Raw genomic sequence first — 15,220 nt, forward strand, 5'->3', positions numbered from 1 at the left:
CTGAAGCCTATTCCAATGAAAAGTATTTATCGCGGCCCGATCTACTAACTTTAATTAAACTCTTGTAACTATCATTTTTAAAAAACATACATATTCATGGCTAGAAATGAACTGACATAGGCAAAGGCATTGAAACCGTACATCATCCGACCCTGTTAGAGTTGGATATAAATATAAGGATATGATTTATTCTTTTGTATCTCATATATTAACTGGAGGTTAGTTACTTTCTTACTTAAAGTTAATCTGATGTATTATTACTTCTCCAAATTGTCCATTATCCATTAGATAACCTAACTACCGCATTCCATGTTTCTTCTTTGTTTGTTCTTGCTTCGTATACTTTTTCAACCACTTCTTTTGTATGATCTTGCACAATTTCATTTGACCTTTTATCTTCTTTAGATAAGTCATATCCATGCTTCTTATCTTAATACTCCAACTTTTTGTTGTATTACGTGATTCTGACGTGGGCATTGGAGTGACTAGTTTTTTTTTTTTAATTCATGTTTTTATTCATTTCTGTATCACTTTCGTACTATCCTGTTCTATCTCTTATTCTATGCTAGGTTCCATTATTTTATATCCTGGGTTTTGTACTTTTTTCTCTTTGTTTTCTCTACATATATTTTCAAGTTTCTTTATGTATTCATAAATTTTTAGTGGTAGTTCTTTTTCTTTTAACAAGTAGTATCAAATCATCTTCGCAGGCTTTAATTTCTTCCATATTTCAATTTTCTACCTTGTTGTGTACTTTTTATACTTTCATCAGGAACAACTGAGAAGAGCAGTTTATTCCTTGTCTTACTATTCGTGTTTTCCTAATTTTTTTTAACATTTCGTCCTATATAGTCCTTTAATTTCATTTATCTTTGTTTTTTAGACTCCTCTATAGGTAGTTTCTGTTTTTTTATCGAAAACTATCTATTCTCTTATTAGATTACGGCTATTTCTTTTTTGATCTAAACTCGTACATTATTGGAATTATATTGAACAATTTTTGTTTTTATTATTCAACTATTAGTGATATAGAACTAGAGAGAAATATTTTAATAATTGACAGTTTGACTGGGCTATAAAGTGCGACTTTATTTGAATAAATTTGGAATCAATATTTGAATGAATATCTTTTGTCCCTCATTCTCGAGATAGATTTGAAAAGAAATTCTTGAAACTAGTAAAATATCCCGTTCTAAAACAGGCAAATATTTCTAGGTAGGTATATATTTGTTTTGATGCAAACAAGGGTATATTAATACAATGTTAAACAATGCGACTAGGGTACTTAATAACATCAGAGTTTCAAGAAAGTTTATGGTCATCGTAAATGTTTTTACCTACACCTACTTTTATAGACCCGGTTCTTTTTTGGCAAAGAGGATATTTCTTACCTGCTTATAACCGCTTTTGTATCTCTGTGAGGTTTTTACTATATTTTTCGTAATAACAATAATCAAAGTAACGGTATTCTCTTGAAAATATATTCTTTATTATTCTTAAATTATATTGGGTGGCTCCAAATAGACCTTTCAAACTCGTAACTTCGTCTTCTTTCTGTTTCGAAATTTTCTCTACTTTATCAGTACTTTTATCTGATTTTTGTACTAGCTTTATACTGGTAAATTTGACATTTTCAATATTCGGCACATAAATGTTCTAAGAAGAAATAAATGGAACAAAGCATAGAAGTCTCAGTGACAACGAGATTTCGCCCGCTAAAGTCTTGGAAATCATTATCAGTGAAATGACAATTAATAAGGCTGGTTATTGTCAAAAAAGAGAGGACGTAAATTTAGAAGTGTATTTCAAAGGGCACAGAAACTTCAACTCAAATGTGTTGGCGATATCTTCTCGTTTTTGTTCTTCACCATATATTTGTCTTTCTGGAAGTTCTTCTAGAAAATATACGAATAAAAGTGTGCTAGAAAATTATGTGTTTTTGCCAGATATAGCAACTACTGAAATGTTCCTTTCAAATCAATGTGTATCTTTTTTAATTCTGGTACTGACATCAGTTCTAAATTTACGTATACCATGTCAAAGTTTGTTCGAGTTCTAAGGAAAAATCTAAATACTTCAACCATTGGTGTAACATTAGATGAGCTGGTTGATTAGAGGTAACATTTTCTTCGTCTGTGGTAAATCTACACTTTTTGTTTGTTCATTCGTAATTTATCTGTTACCAAAAGTAGCAAGCAAGTCATAAAAAAATGTGATAGGTACTTAACTTTTTACTGTTTTACATAGTTACACGTCAACTGTATGAGATAAATACGAGGATGGTCCCAGAATTAACTGACCCAATAGAGAAAATACAAAAATTTTGGCAAAGATATCTTATTTTAATAAAAATCATCAAGCTTCTCAGGAAACTCAGGAAAGCCATCGACTGCCGACGTCACCTCTTCGTTGTTGGAAAACTTTGACTACCGAGCCATTTATTCAAGTCCGGGAACATAAAATAATCCGAGGAGGCTAGATCTGGAGAATAGGGTGTATAAGATAGCCATTCAAACTTTAATTCATTCATTTTGGTCATTGCAACAACGGATGTGTGAGCTAGCGCGTTGTCTTGATGAAACAAAACTTTCTTTTTAGCAAATCACCCGTTATTTCTTGATTTCTTCGCTCAAACGTTGCTATGAGTTCGCATAATACTTGTAGTTGATAGTTTTACCTTTTTTAATGGAAAATATCCCACGCGCATCTCAAAAAAACGACGCTATGATTTTGCCTGCAGATGGAACGGTCTTAAGTTTCATTGGAACCGTTTCTCTCTTCTCACTTCATTGTTTTGATTGTTCTTTTGTTCGGGTGTGAAATGGTGGACTCATGATTTATCCATGGTTATGAAACGGCGCAAAAATACGGCTCTATATTTTGTTATTTTTCTATTGGGAGTACCTATCTTGCGTACAGCTGTCTCATGTCCAAATTTCCGCTTTTTGGAATACCTTCCAAGTCTACTAGCTCGCGCATTTTCAGTCGACGATCATCCAGTACCGCTTTGTGGATTTTATTCAACATTTCTGGTGTCGTCACCTCATTTAGTCGACCACTGCAGGTCGTTGGGCTAATGCCTTTCAAAAATAAAAGTATTGTATCACATAACGATGACCAATTTTTACCACATTTACAAATTCTCTATTGATGGCTTTCAAACAAATTCTAAACAGCGTGGCGTCTCTAAACTTGAAACATATGCTGTATAGATTATATACTTTCTGTGGTATTTTTCAAACAACTACTGCCATCTCTAGTTCAGGCCAAGTACTTCTGAGACTATCCTCATAAAGTGTTAAGAAAGGCAAAGGATTGTAGTCTTTAATGAAGAAAGCAACAACCAGAAGTTAGATTGTAGGTTAATTATATCCTTTTTAAGTTCAAGTATACTTACATTTGCTTCTCATTACAAGAATTTATTTTGATAGTGTAGGAACTTTTAGATCCTCTACAAATCAGCTTCAATTTCACCTAGTCTTTATCTGTCTTTTGATAGATACGATTCCAGTTATTGCTTTTTATTTGCATTTAAAGCATTGAATGACGTTTTTTTCTAACAAAAAATTCACGTAGATTGGTATCTCCATTTTCAAGGAATGCCCTAACTATTTAATTGCAGAAAAACAGTTTATTGAACTGTACTGTACAGATTTAATTTTTACGATATTCTTTACAAGCAAAGTTCTAAGTAAATTAACAATATTATGTTAATTCGATTTAAATATTCCGTAGATAAATTTAAAATCATTAATTCAACGTTTTTAGTGGGTGTACTAAATTTGTGAGTAGGTGTAAATTAAATATATCTATCGTTTTTTTTGTCCTTTCAGTTTCGGAATGTGGGACAAAAAATTATTTAAAATACAATTGCTGATAATTAACACTAATCAAAATTTTGGTTGTTTTACATATGTATGAATAATTTATGAACAATTAGATATATCACTTTTATTCTTCATATTTATCGATTATATTTTATATAAATTATTTCTGATTTTCTGCTTGTGACGTGCAAAGTTTTTAAAAGATATTAGATCAATAGAATACACTGAGAAAAGCTTTTTATACGTTTATAAATATATAAAAGTAAATTATGGGCTTAAACATTTTAAAAAACTTCATTCATACATGGTTATTGTTCTAAAACACCCCTTTCAGTTTATATGTGGCTCAATATAAGTTTAATTTTCTATGCTCTATATTGAAATGAAAATTTGCCATATAAGAATCAACCAGTTTTAAATTATTCCTTCCACTCATGTTACTGACCACCATAATAACATGATTTTCATTCACTTGAAATAGCAGAGACCTTAAATTCGTCCTGATAGGGATCGAGACGAATTCCCTTGTACAGGAACCATCAATTACTATAGACATATCAAAAAACGCTGAAGAATTATCCTTTCCGCACGTTGGAAAGGATTGTCGCTCACTTTGGACTAAAAGGTTATTCGAATGAACATTTCCAAGGTATTACTGATACTGTTTAAGCCAAAGTCAAGACAGATCTGCTCCGAAAAGGCAAAACCAGTTATATCCACTAGAAAATTGATAGCTACAGGTTTTTGAAATAGTCCTGGGATTGCTTTCCCCTAATCACCAGGGCCAAAAATCATTTGAATTGGTTTAGCACCCGATTCAACATATCTAAGACCTCAGTGACTATTTCTGGATTTCTATGTATGAAGTTTCACTTGCAAGTGAGAGATATGCATCAAACGAAGACGTTCTTGTATTCGATAATCTAAAGTAATGCTGAAATAGTATATATAATTAAAAGGTCGAAAAATTTTCAAACCATCAACGTGAATTCATGAAAAACAGTATCCCATAACTCGTGATTTTATTAATGGTGTATTATACTACAAGCGACGAAAGCTGAACGATATTTCTTCATAACTGTTCAATAGGTTCAATGTTGGAAATAATGTTTTAATTGCCTTTTTTGATCGGTTTTGAAGAACAATCGTATAAACTACACGGATCGAAAGTTGAAATCTCCTCCCCACTTACAGATAGTAAATGTACATTCAAACAATTGAAGTCATATTTTATTCAATTCACCCTAAATTCTGACAAATTATATACCTAAACCTTTTTTATGAATTACTCCATTTAGAACTAAATACCAAATGAAGATTTGTTTAGTATCTTTTGGTTTTATCGCGAATAGACAGTCATTTGTATTTATAATTTAACCCCTTTAACCCCTTTACTTTAGAAGAAACTTTGTGTTTGATGTTTTTCTATAATCTCACTACCACTTGATTCTTTTTCTCATTTTCCATCGTTATAAAATTATTTTAATTCCAAAACTATTCAATATGCAGGTACAAATAGTTCGTTTCATACCTGTTGACAATTATTGTTGCTTCAATTTCTTTAAATATCTTCTACGTAATGAAACGAAGTGATAATTATTGTTTGTGGTATTTATAGATGTCCTAAAAATATAATATACTTAATTTTAACAGATTTCACATTTGGCCTTTCGACTTTAGTTGGTCAGCTGTTAATTACCACTCACTATTTCACTAATTATCGTTAATATAATTTCGGTTACCATCAGTTAACATAAAAAAATTATACAATTCATCTATTGTAGACCAGGAGTTACTTACTAACTTAATCAAAAACAATAATACTTTTAAATTATCAGTATCAATGTTTTGTTGAATATTCATGAATTAAATCGAATGAGTACGTGAAAATTGATGATTCTGTATAAAAAAACCTTTTAAACTAATTTTCGCAAATTAGAATTTCAACATTCTTGATTTCTTTTCTTTCCAGTTTCACTTATGTCAGATGAGAAATCTATTTCCTCTTAAACCTATTCTTTTTACGAGCATCTTTATCAATCTCACTTTTCTTCATTTATCTTCTGCATTTTAAAGATCTGTGCACTAAACAACGCACAGCATTCTTATTTTATACCTCTTCACGAATAACTTGTCGTCTGCTATCCATTTTCTGTGTTAACTATATGAAATTATGGGTAAAAATTCAAAATCAGAGAATAGAACAACCTCTCTACAATCCTGCTTTAACGTTCAGTGACTATACCTGAGTGGTAAGCATAACTACAACTTCGTCAAAATCTAATGCTCGATATAACAATAAATAATTATGAATGTAGATTCAAGTACAAGTTTTCATGTGAAAATCAATTTGCTTCACTTTTTATTTGAAACAAAAATATGGCCTTTTCTCTGATTTTGTTAGTTCTTCTTACTATTATTTCGTTCTATATCGAGTCTTTTATCACGTTTTCTCTTGTAGGTGTTCGATTTCCTTCACAGTTTTCATATTTTATTTATGGCTTTCTATGTTCGGCTAAAAACGCATGTGCCACACTACGTATATTATTAGAAATATTTAACACTTTTGTAAATAAGTCTATAATATTCTTTAAATTTAGAAGGTTAAGTAAAATTATCAATTGAATAATATAATTCACGTCAAAATTCTAGCAATCAGTTTTTTTTCCGCAACTCCTGGTCTATACAATCCATTATAACTTGCGTTAAATCTGTCTCTCTTTCTTTCTCTTTCTTAGTTGATTATTTTAATTGTTTGGAAGATGTAGCCTTGCATTGTGATAATTATCGTAATTGATTTATAGCCAATTTGTAATAATTTATTAAGGCTACATACGTATACAATTTGTTGATTCCGTACATATAAATCCATTTCTTATTGCTGCAGGTTGTCAGCGCAGCCGCTAATCAAAAACGAGCTAGAACGAGGATAACAGACGATCAACTAAAAATCCTACGTGCTCATTTCGATATAAACAATTCTCCGTCAGAAGATCAAATTCACGAAATGGCCTCACAGAGTGGTTTACCTCCAAAAGTGATCAAGCATTGGTTTCGAAATACGTTATTCAAAGAAAGACAACGTAACAAAGATAGTCCATATAATTTCAATAATCCTCCATCTACTACCCTTAATTTAGAAGAGTACGAAAAAACCGGGGAAGCGAAAGTAATGCCGTTAAATAGCTCGGGAAGTAGCGTGGAAGATAATAAATTCAAAGAATCCCCGAAACTTATCCATCAAGAAATAAAAAATGAGCTTAAAGAAGAACCCAGCGACGATTTTCCTAAAATTAATGAAGATAAACAAGAACCAGTAGAAGAAAAACCTAATATATTCAATTTACCAGTGAGTTTACAACAGGTACAAAGTCCGGCTACTTCAATCGCCAGCTCTGATAACCAGAGCGTTTCGCAACCTTCAACGCCTAATAACCTCACCTTAACATCTATAATTGCTTCCCAATTAGGCGATACTTTAACCACAACTACCCCTACTATGAACATGACAAATATTTCCTCACACCATGGTCTAACTAGTCCTATGTTACCACCACCTAAGCTAAATCAACAAAATTTTCCTAATCCTAATAACCTCCAAGGAATGTTACCTCTAACTCCCAACAGATGTTTAAGTCCAAGCAGAGATTATAGCAACCCGGGAAGTCAGGGATCTGGAGGATCAACTGGTAAAAGGGCCAATCGTACAAGATTCACAGATTATCAAATAAAAGTCTTACAAGAATTCTTCGAAAACAACGCTTACCCAAAAGACGACGATCTAGAATACCTCTCAAAACTATTAAACCTCAGTCCACGAGTGATCGTCGTGTGGTTTCAAAACGCAAGACAAAAAGCTCGGAAAGTATACGAAAATCAACCCGCAGCCGAACCAGCTCCGGGGATAGACGAGAGCGGTGCTAATAGATTTCAAAGAACACCCGGTTTGAATTATCAATGTAAAAAATGTTTATTAGTTTTCCAAAGATATTACGAGTTAATTCGACACCAAAAAACGCATTGTTTTAAAGAAGAAGACGCTAAACGTTCCGCACAAGCACAAGCCGCAGCAGCACAAATTGCAGCAGTCTTAAGTTCAGAAGATTCAAATTCAAGTACAACAGTCGAACAATCTCAACAACATCAATTACCTCCACAAACAAACGTACCTTCACTACCTCAATCTAATCTCACACAAAGTCCTAATCATCCAACAGCTCCTACTACTCCTACACCGAGTCAGGGAAATTACCCACCGACATCACCATCGCCTTCAGAATCAAAAGAAACGACGTTTCAATGCGATAAATGTAATTTAGTTTTTCCTCGATTCGAGCTATGGAGAGAACATCAGCTAGTTCATTTAATGAACCCTAATCTTTTTCCTACATACCCTCCAGATTCCCCTTTTGGGATTCTCCAGCAACATGCTCAACTACAACAACTGAACGCGAATTTGGGCGACCTCGGCAAACAACAAAACAACGTCAATTCCCAACATCCCCTTATTAGTATGTTGAACAATGTTGCTGGACAGAAGAGGAAAATCGACGAATTTGATGCTGAGAGTGATACATCGGATCAACCGAAAGATAAAAGACTGCGTACTACTATCCTACCTGAACAGCTAGATTACCTCTATCAAAAATATCAAGTTGAAAGTAATCCATCGAGAAAAATGTTGGAGAATATAGCAAGAGAAGTGGGGTTGAAGAAAAGAGTTGTGCAAGTTTGGTTTCAAAACACTAGAGCTAGAGAAAGAAAAGGGCAGTTTAGAGCCCACGCTCAAGTTATAAATAAACGTTGTCCTTTTTGTCCAGCGCTATTTAAAGTTAAATCTGCGTTAGAATCACATTTGACTACTAAACACGCAGACCATTGCGCCAGAGGTGAAATAAATATTGACGCATTACCAGATGAAGAAGCTAGTCTTGAATCAGCTCCAAGTTTAAGCTCCGGTGGAGGTGAAAACAAAAATCAACCACAAAATTCCAACATGATCCCACCTCTATTTCCTTCCTTACATCCCGATATGGAAAATTCTATAAAAAAATATTATGAAGAAAGTATGAAACGCTATATAAACGAACTGCAAGCTCACGCTGCATCCTCTAATGGAGATAAAAGCGAAATAAAATCAGAAAAACCTGAAGGTGAAATACCTCTAGATCTTTCAAAACCAGTTGACTTATCTCGACCGATGAAAGTATCTATGGACCACGAACGAAACGTATGCGATCCAGGTCCTTTAACTGACCTCAGTGAACGTTCTTTATGTGACGAACGAAGCGATTCAATGTCTGAAACTACGGAGTACTATGACGATGAAAGTAATCCAACATCACCAGCGAGTAGTACTCAAAGCAATACTCACAAAGCTTTAAATAGCAGCGGCTCACATTCTGGTAATAAACGATATAGAACACAAATGTCTTCAATACAAATAAAAGTAATGAAAATACTCTTTAATGATTATAAAACTCCAACGATGGCAGAATGCGAAAATCTCGGCAAGGAAATTGGTCTACCCAAACGAGTTATTCAAGTTTGGTTCCAAAACGCTCGAGCAAAAGAAAAGAAAGGCAAGTTAGCTTTACAAAAAGCCTTAGGTCAACCTGATGGTGAAAATAATACTATTCCCGACGACTGCAAATATTGCAATTTCAAATATTCGCACAAATATTCGATTCAAGATCACATTTTCACGAAATCTCACATAAACAACGTGAAAGTGCATCTAGAAAATCAAAATAAAGACGTTGGTCCCGAAAGTGAATTCACAGTGCCATCGTTACCCGGTGCTTCTGGATCTGTTTCCGCAGATTCCACTACAAATCCACAACAGAATCTCAACAACAACAGCCACTATCAGTTGCTGCAAATGGCGGGGGTGCAAATGGGGAATGTAGCCAAAAGCGAACAAGAAGAAGGCGCGGACAATATATTCCAACAGTTTTACCAGCTTGGAAACAATGCAAATTATGGAGTGCAGAACCAGTACGTTCATCATGCGATGTTCGGTGCAAATGGTAAGTAATTTTTTACTTGATATTTGGTTTTGATGATATATCTTATTACAATTCTTTTTGGTCATTTCTCTATCTGCTGTTCATTAAATCAAATCTATCAAATTCCTAGGGGAGTTTAGACAATGTTTAACAGCTCTATTTCTTTACTTTCTTTAACTTATTATGTATAGATTCACGATAGAAATTAAGCTGCCTATATTAGAATTCTAGAGAGAGGCAATCAAAACCGCTGTCTAACCTTTGATAAGTTACAAGTGAGGGCCTTTAGATCTAGTGATGCTGATTTCACCATGAAAAAATTGTATGAATCTTGGGTACCAAAAGTACTAGAAATTTTTAAAGTACATCTGGTCCTATATTCAAGAATAGACCTACCATCCTATAACATATATAAGACGTGATATTTACCTCTTCCGCTATTTTAGACGGAGTTTAGGTAAGAATGCGAAGTACTATAGCTTGGAAACTATTAGATAGTTGCCAGGGGGTGTAAATGCAATTGATAGTTCTCTGAAATCTACAAAATAACTATCTCCAAAGCGTGGCAAGAAGCAAAAGGGGTTTGCTTATATCGTATCTATTAATAAAATAAATTAAAAAAATTTGTTATAAACAAATAGCTATAGCTCTTGAACGACTGAATGTATTTTAACGTTTGGACTCAATTCCACGTATTTTAATGCCAAAACAAAATTTACCAATAGCGAATCAAAAGCTTCCATTACGAACTGAACGCAGAATAATTTTCGTGGAATTTAAAACATTTTTAGACCAAATGTCGCATTTTGACCAGTCATATTTATAATTGATCGAGTAAAGCTTAGCATTGAGAAGCATAATAAGTAACGAGACTAGCGTTGCTACACAAAAAGTATGCGATATCTATTGTGTCTGTTGATAAACCTGTCTAGCCGTTACCTTCATGGGCTATTTTTTGTTTTGCTATAGAAATAAAGGAACGCATGTGAAATTTCACATGAAACTTGGAAAAATTGCGACTTAAACTTATAATTTATGGTAACAAGTGTTCCACAATGAATGATTGTTATGTCCACGTGTTTTTGAGTGGTTTAAGTGTTTTTAAAATGGCCGAGAAAATGTTGAAGATGATTCACGTTCGGGTCGCCCTTGTGACGAGTGAAAATATCGAAAAAGTCGTTAATTTTGTTCGATATGACCGTCGGCTAAGTACTCGTGACATCGTTGAATCTATAGGAATTGACAAAGAATGTGTACGGCAAATTTTACATAAAAATTTCAAAAAGTGAGTGTGGTACCTCATTCCGAAGTGACCGGCAAGAAGTTTCTACATCCCAGTGTTAGAACACCCACCTTATTCGCCGCATATTGCTCCGTGCGACTTCTGTCTCTTTCCTAAGGTCAAATCTGAATTAGAAATAGCCGAATTTGGGTGTGTTTAGGCTGTGAAAGAAAAAGCGGTCCGCGGCCTGAAGGGACAGACAGATCACGATTTCCTGCACTATTTCGGATAATGGAAGATTTTCATGAAGCGATGTATTGATAGAAGAGGGGTATAATTGAAGGTGCTAATAAATAAATATACATATTATTACAATAACAATATTTTATACCACCAATCTCTTTATTTAATAGCCACAACTCGTATATGTTTTGTTAACATTCACTTGGTGGATTCCAATAATTTTGAACCAATTTTTTTTACCTTATGAGTACAATAATTTAGAAATTATACCATTTTGCATTCCTATTTAGCAACCATGTACAAAATATATTCATACAAAGTAAAAACCTAGATAAAAAATTATTGCCTAACCATGTTTTTATACATTGTTATTGAATAGAATATAATAATATGTGTATTTTAAAGTTCTAAAAATCACCTGTCAATGATTGGGTCTATCATTTAACTTTTCGAATGACAAAAACAAATAATGGTCACTATCTATTGAAATAAAGTAGTGTAGAGACCCCCATTAAGTCTAAATAATGTATTTATTCTCTTTAATGTTTTGGTACAACCGGAAATACTTATTGGAATTCATTATTTGAATAACCTTCATTTTTCCGAATCTCAAGCTATATGAAATGGATTGAACTGTTTGCAGATACAAAAAAACAACTAAATATTTAAGAACAAACATTGCCAGTTATATAAATGTAATTTTGTGCCTCATTTACCTTATCTATGTTTGTGATACTTCGACTTAATATTTCTTAAGTTTAAAGATCAACTATAAATCACACGGAATCAAATCTAGACGAGAAGAGTAAATGTTCATTATCATCACTGAAATGTTGGAAATACATTAAGTGTGTGTTAAAATTTTCTGATCCTTCAGATATCAAATCTTATCATTTATTCTTGCACTTTCTGTTTTCTTCGTGTTAGTAGTAAGATTTTTGTATGTATAGGTTCATATAGTCATTTGAAAATTTGCTGTATTCTTTTTTCGAAGTACACAATGTTTCTTGGTGCTTTTGGACAAATTATGGTTACGTTATTTCCATTAAATCATGTCTACTTCTGTTTTGAAGTACCAATTGTCTAAAAACTAGATAGGAAAGGTATTTTACATTCTTCGTTCGTTTCTTTTTTCAAAGTTCATCCTTTTTGGCTTATTACATTATTTAGAACAATGCAAATATTTAAAAAATAAAAATTTCTTTTGTGACACCTTATTATATAACCCTGTTACTGTTGGAACCAATTTCTTTTAGATTTCTTCTTTGATTCATTTTGTATATCAAAACCAGATATTGCTTATGCAACTCTTGGACTTCCTTATATATAAATTTTTAAATATCGACTATTTTTCAATGTTATTTACTTCTTTACCATTCTAGAATTAACTATTCATTCAAATAAGATAGATAATGCACCGAATATCAGGTTTCTATGTCACAACTAAAATTTCTAAAGTTCGTTTTTGTAACATTTTATCTTATTTACCTAATTTTTGTTTCGTACGTTATTTAGTATTAAACCAAACTTATATTTCTAGTTTTCATACTTTGAATTTAGGTAATCTCTTTTTGTGGAAAGATAACTGTCTGTGTATTGGGTGCAGTTTGCTTGTATCAAATATGGAATTTTATCTTTATACATTATGATGAAAACTGACCTGACTCCAAAATCTTAGATAGTCTTTCAAGTCTCCAAATTTATTGAATTCTACATTTTACTGCCTAGTTTGGGAACTTCACATCTAAATAACTTTCAAAGTAGATTAATTAATTTAATAATTAATAACAAAATGCGATTATTCATTAGATTTAATTTTGGGAACAAAAATATTTTTTGTGAAAACACAATTAGGTATTGAATAATTATTGAAGGACAATTGCATTCGTAGCACATAAAAACAACCTACTTAATCTAATAGCATGTTATTTATATCGTAAAATACCAATTTCCTGCTAGACTACACGAATTGTTCTCCCCTGGAAATGAGAAATATGAATTAATTTTTCATTCCCCCTTTTGTATTTCTCATATGAATTCGTAACGTGGAGGAGTTGCGCAACCCAGGGCTATCTTTTCGACAAGAAAATCATAGACGTAACACGTTGGGATATTTGATATTTGTAAATTGATTTTAGAGCAAATAAAAAATTTTGCGATGCCTCCTGTAACTAGAATTCTTCTAAATTCTTTCTTTTCCTCATCAGAATCTACACTCGTTTCAGGGCGTCTTTGTTTACCTTGAATACCAAATTACAAGTTCTCTTGCACTGTTGAATCCTTAGACCAACTTAAATAAAAAACGTGGAAACTGGAAGCTTTTATAGGCGATATAGAAGAGCTTCCATCGTTGAGCATCTATGTATAATTAGATGTAAAGTTTGTATGATAGATCCTACTTATTATTTTCGTCATCAGTAACAAGATCTACTGGTTTCCGAGAATAACCTTTCAGATACACCAAAACTAATTTTTCTATCAAATTATCTATATTGATTCTCGTTGTACTCTTATACCAAGGTTGCTACTAAGGTTTTAAGATAGATAAATAAAACTAAATATTTTTTGTTTTTCTCCATTACGATCAGTACACTACAAAAAAACCTGTGATTAGAACACATCAACCGCTTCTTCAGGTGTAGAAGAACGTTGGCCTCGCAGTTTATTTTTAATCTGCGAGAATAAGAAGAAATCAATGGGTACCAAACAAGGACTGTACGGCAGATGACCCATCAATTTCGCTGTTTTAACTGTTTTTGTTTGAACTCGCATTGTCTTGGTGGAGGATGATTCGTCTTCTTGATTGGTTTCCCTGATGTTTTCAAATACTTCTAGTTAACAAATGCTGGTGTTCCATTCAGAACTGACCGCTCTACATCGCTCGAATGGATCGTTGGCGACATGTCCAGTTATTCCGATAAAACAGGCGAAGATATTTTATTGGATTTGACTCATCTTGAAAGACCCGTACAGATTGTTATTTTTTTGACCAAAACTAATGTAATATCTGTAAATCTGTAAATAACTGGAATTAAGTAAATAGATTACTCGTCGCATGCATTCATTCTAACCATAATTAGAATATCCCAACAGTCCAAAGAAAATACAGGTATAAGAGCTGTTTGGAAACTAGGATTTTGGGTTATATAGATCACCTATCAGTTGATTGTAGATCCTAATCATGAATATAGAAAAGATCCTTTCATACTTCCATGATCCTATCACAGAATGGAATTTTTGTCGTAATCGATTTTCATCTACCTCAATTCAGTTATACAGAGAACTTTTTTGCAAGTCTTCAAGTTATAAATACCAAATTTGAAACACTGTTAGAGGTATTAAGTACCTAGAAGGCGATCAAACCATTCTGGGAGGTAATTAGATGTGACGTAACCTAAAAATTTTACAGAAGTTTTCTATCTATCAATTACGGAATCCAAGTAACGGATTCCACCAGGAGCGTGATGAATATGTGGGACTCCCGCCGCAGCAAACCCACTAAACATTAGAAATAATCAAAATGTCAAACTATACGCAATGTCAGATTTGACATATTAACATCAGTGTTGTCATATCTCAAAATTTAAGCAGCGACCCTCGTGTAGATTTACTAAACTACATTCTTTATTTGATGATGGGTTTTATAGTTTATTTTTTTTTTTTGTATCTTTTATGAGAATAACAAATTTATAATTGTTGAGAAATGACATATAATTGATTATTTGTCGCTTAGATTGAGCCGGTTCATTTTCGTACAAAATTTGAGCATCATATATCTTTAAATTAATTTAGAGTGATTTATTTTTTTAGTTTCGGTGAATACATAAAATCACACTTTTTTTTCTCAATGCATGAATTACTAGTGACCTTTTATCATAAAAACACTATTGGAAAATAGTTTGTAGTAAACTAAGTGAAAG

The 15,220-nt window shown here is 32.8% G+C and overlaps 1 protein-coding gene across 3 annotated transcripts in view; it reads left to right on the forward strand.

Annotated features, from left to right (window-relative positions):
- The window catches only part of LOC130445363 (zinc finger homeobox protein 4), a 282,274-nt gene that overhangs the window by 255,348 nt on the left and 11,706 nt on the right, over positions 1–15,220 (forward strand). For all 3 annotated transcript variants that reach the window (XM_056780950.1, XM_056780949.1, XM_056780951.1), the window contains one exon: positions 6,715–9,856. In XM_056780950.1, the coding sequence (XP_056636928.1) occupies positions 6,715–9,856 (3,142 nt within the window). The remainder of the gene's footprint in view (positions 1–6,714; positions 9,857–15,220) is intronic.

This window comes from Diorhabda sublineata, chromosome 6 (assembly GCF_026230105.1).
Source record: "Diorhabda sublineata isolate icDioSubl1.1 chromosome 6, icDioSubl1.1, whole genome shotgun sequence".
Classification (NCBI taxonomy): domain Eukaryota; kingdom Metazoa; phylum Arthropoda; class Insecta; order Coleoptera; family Chrysomelidae; genus Diorhabda; species Diorhabda sublineata.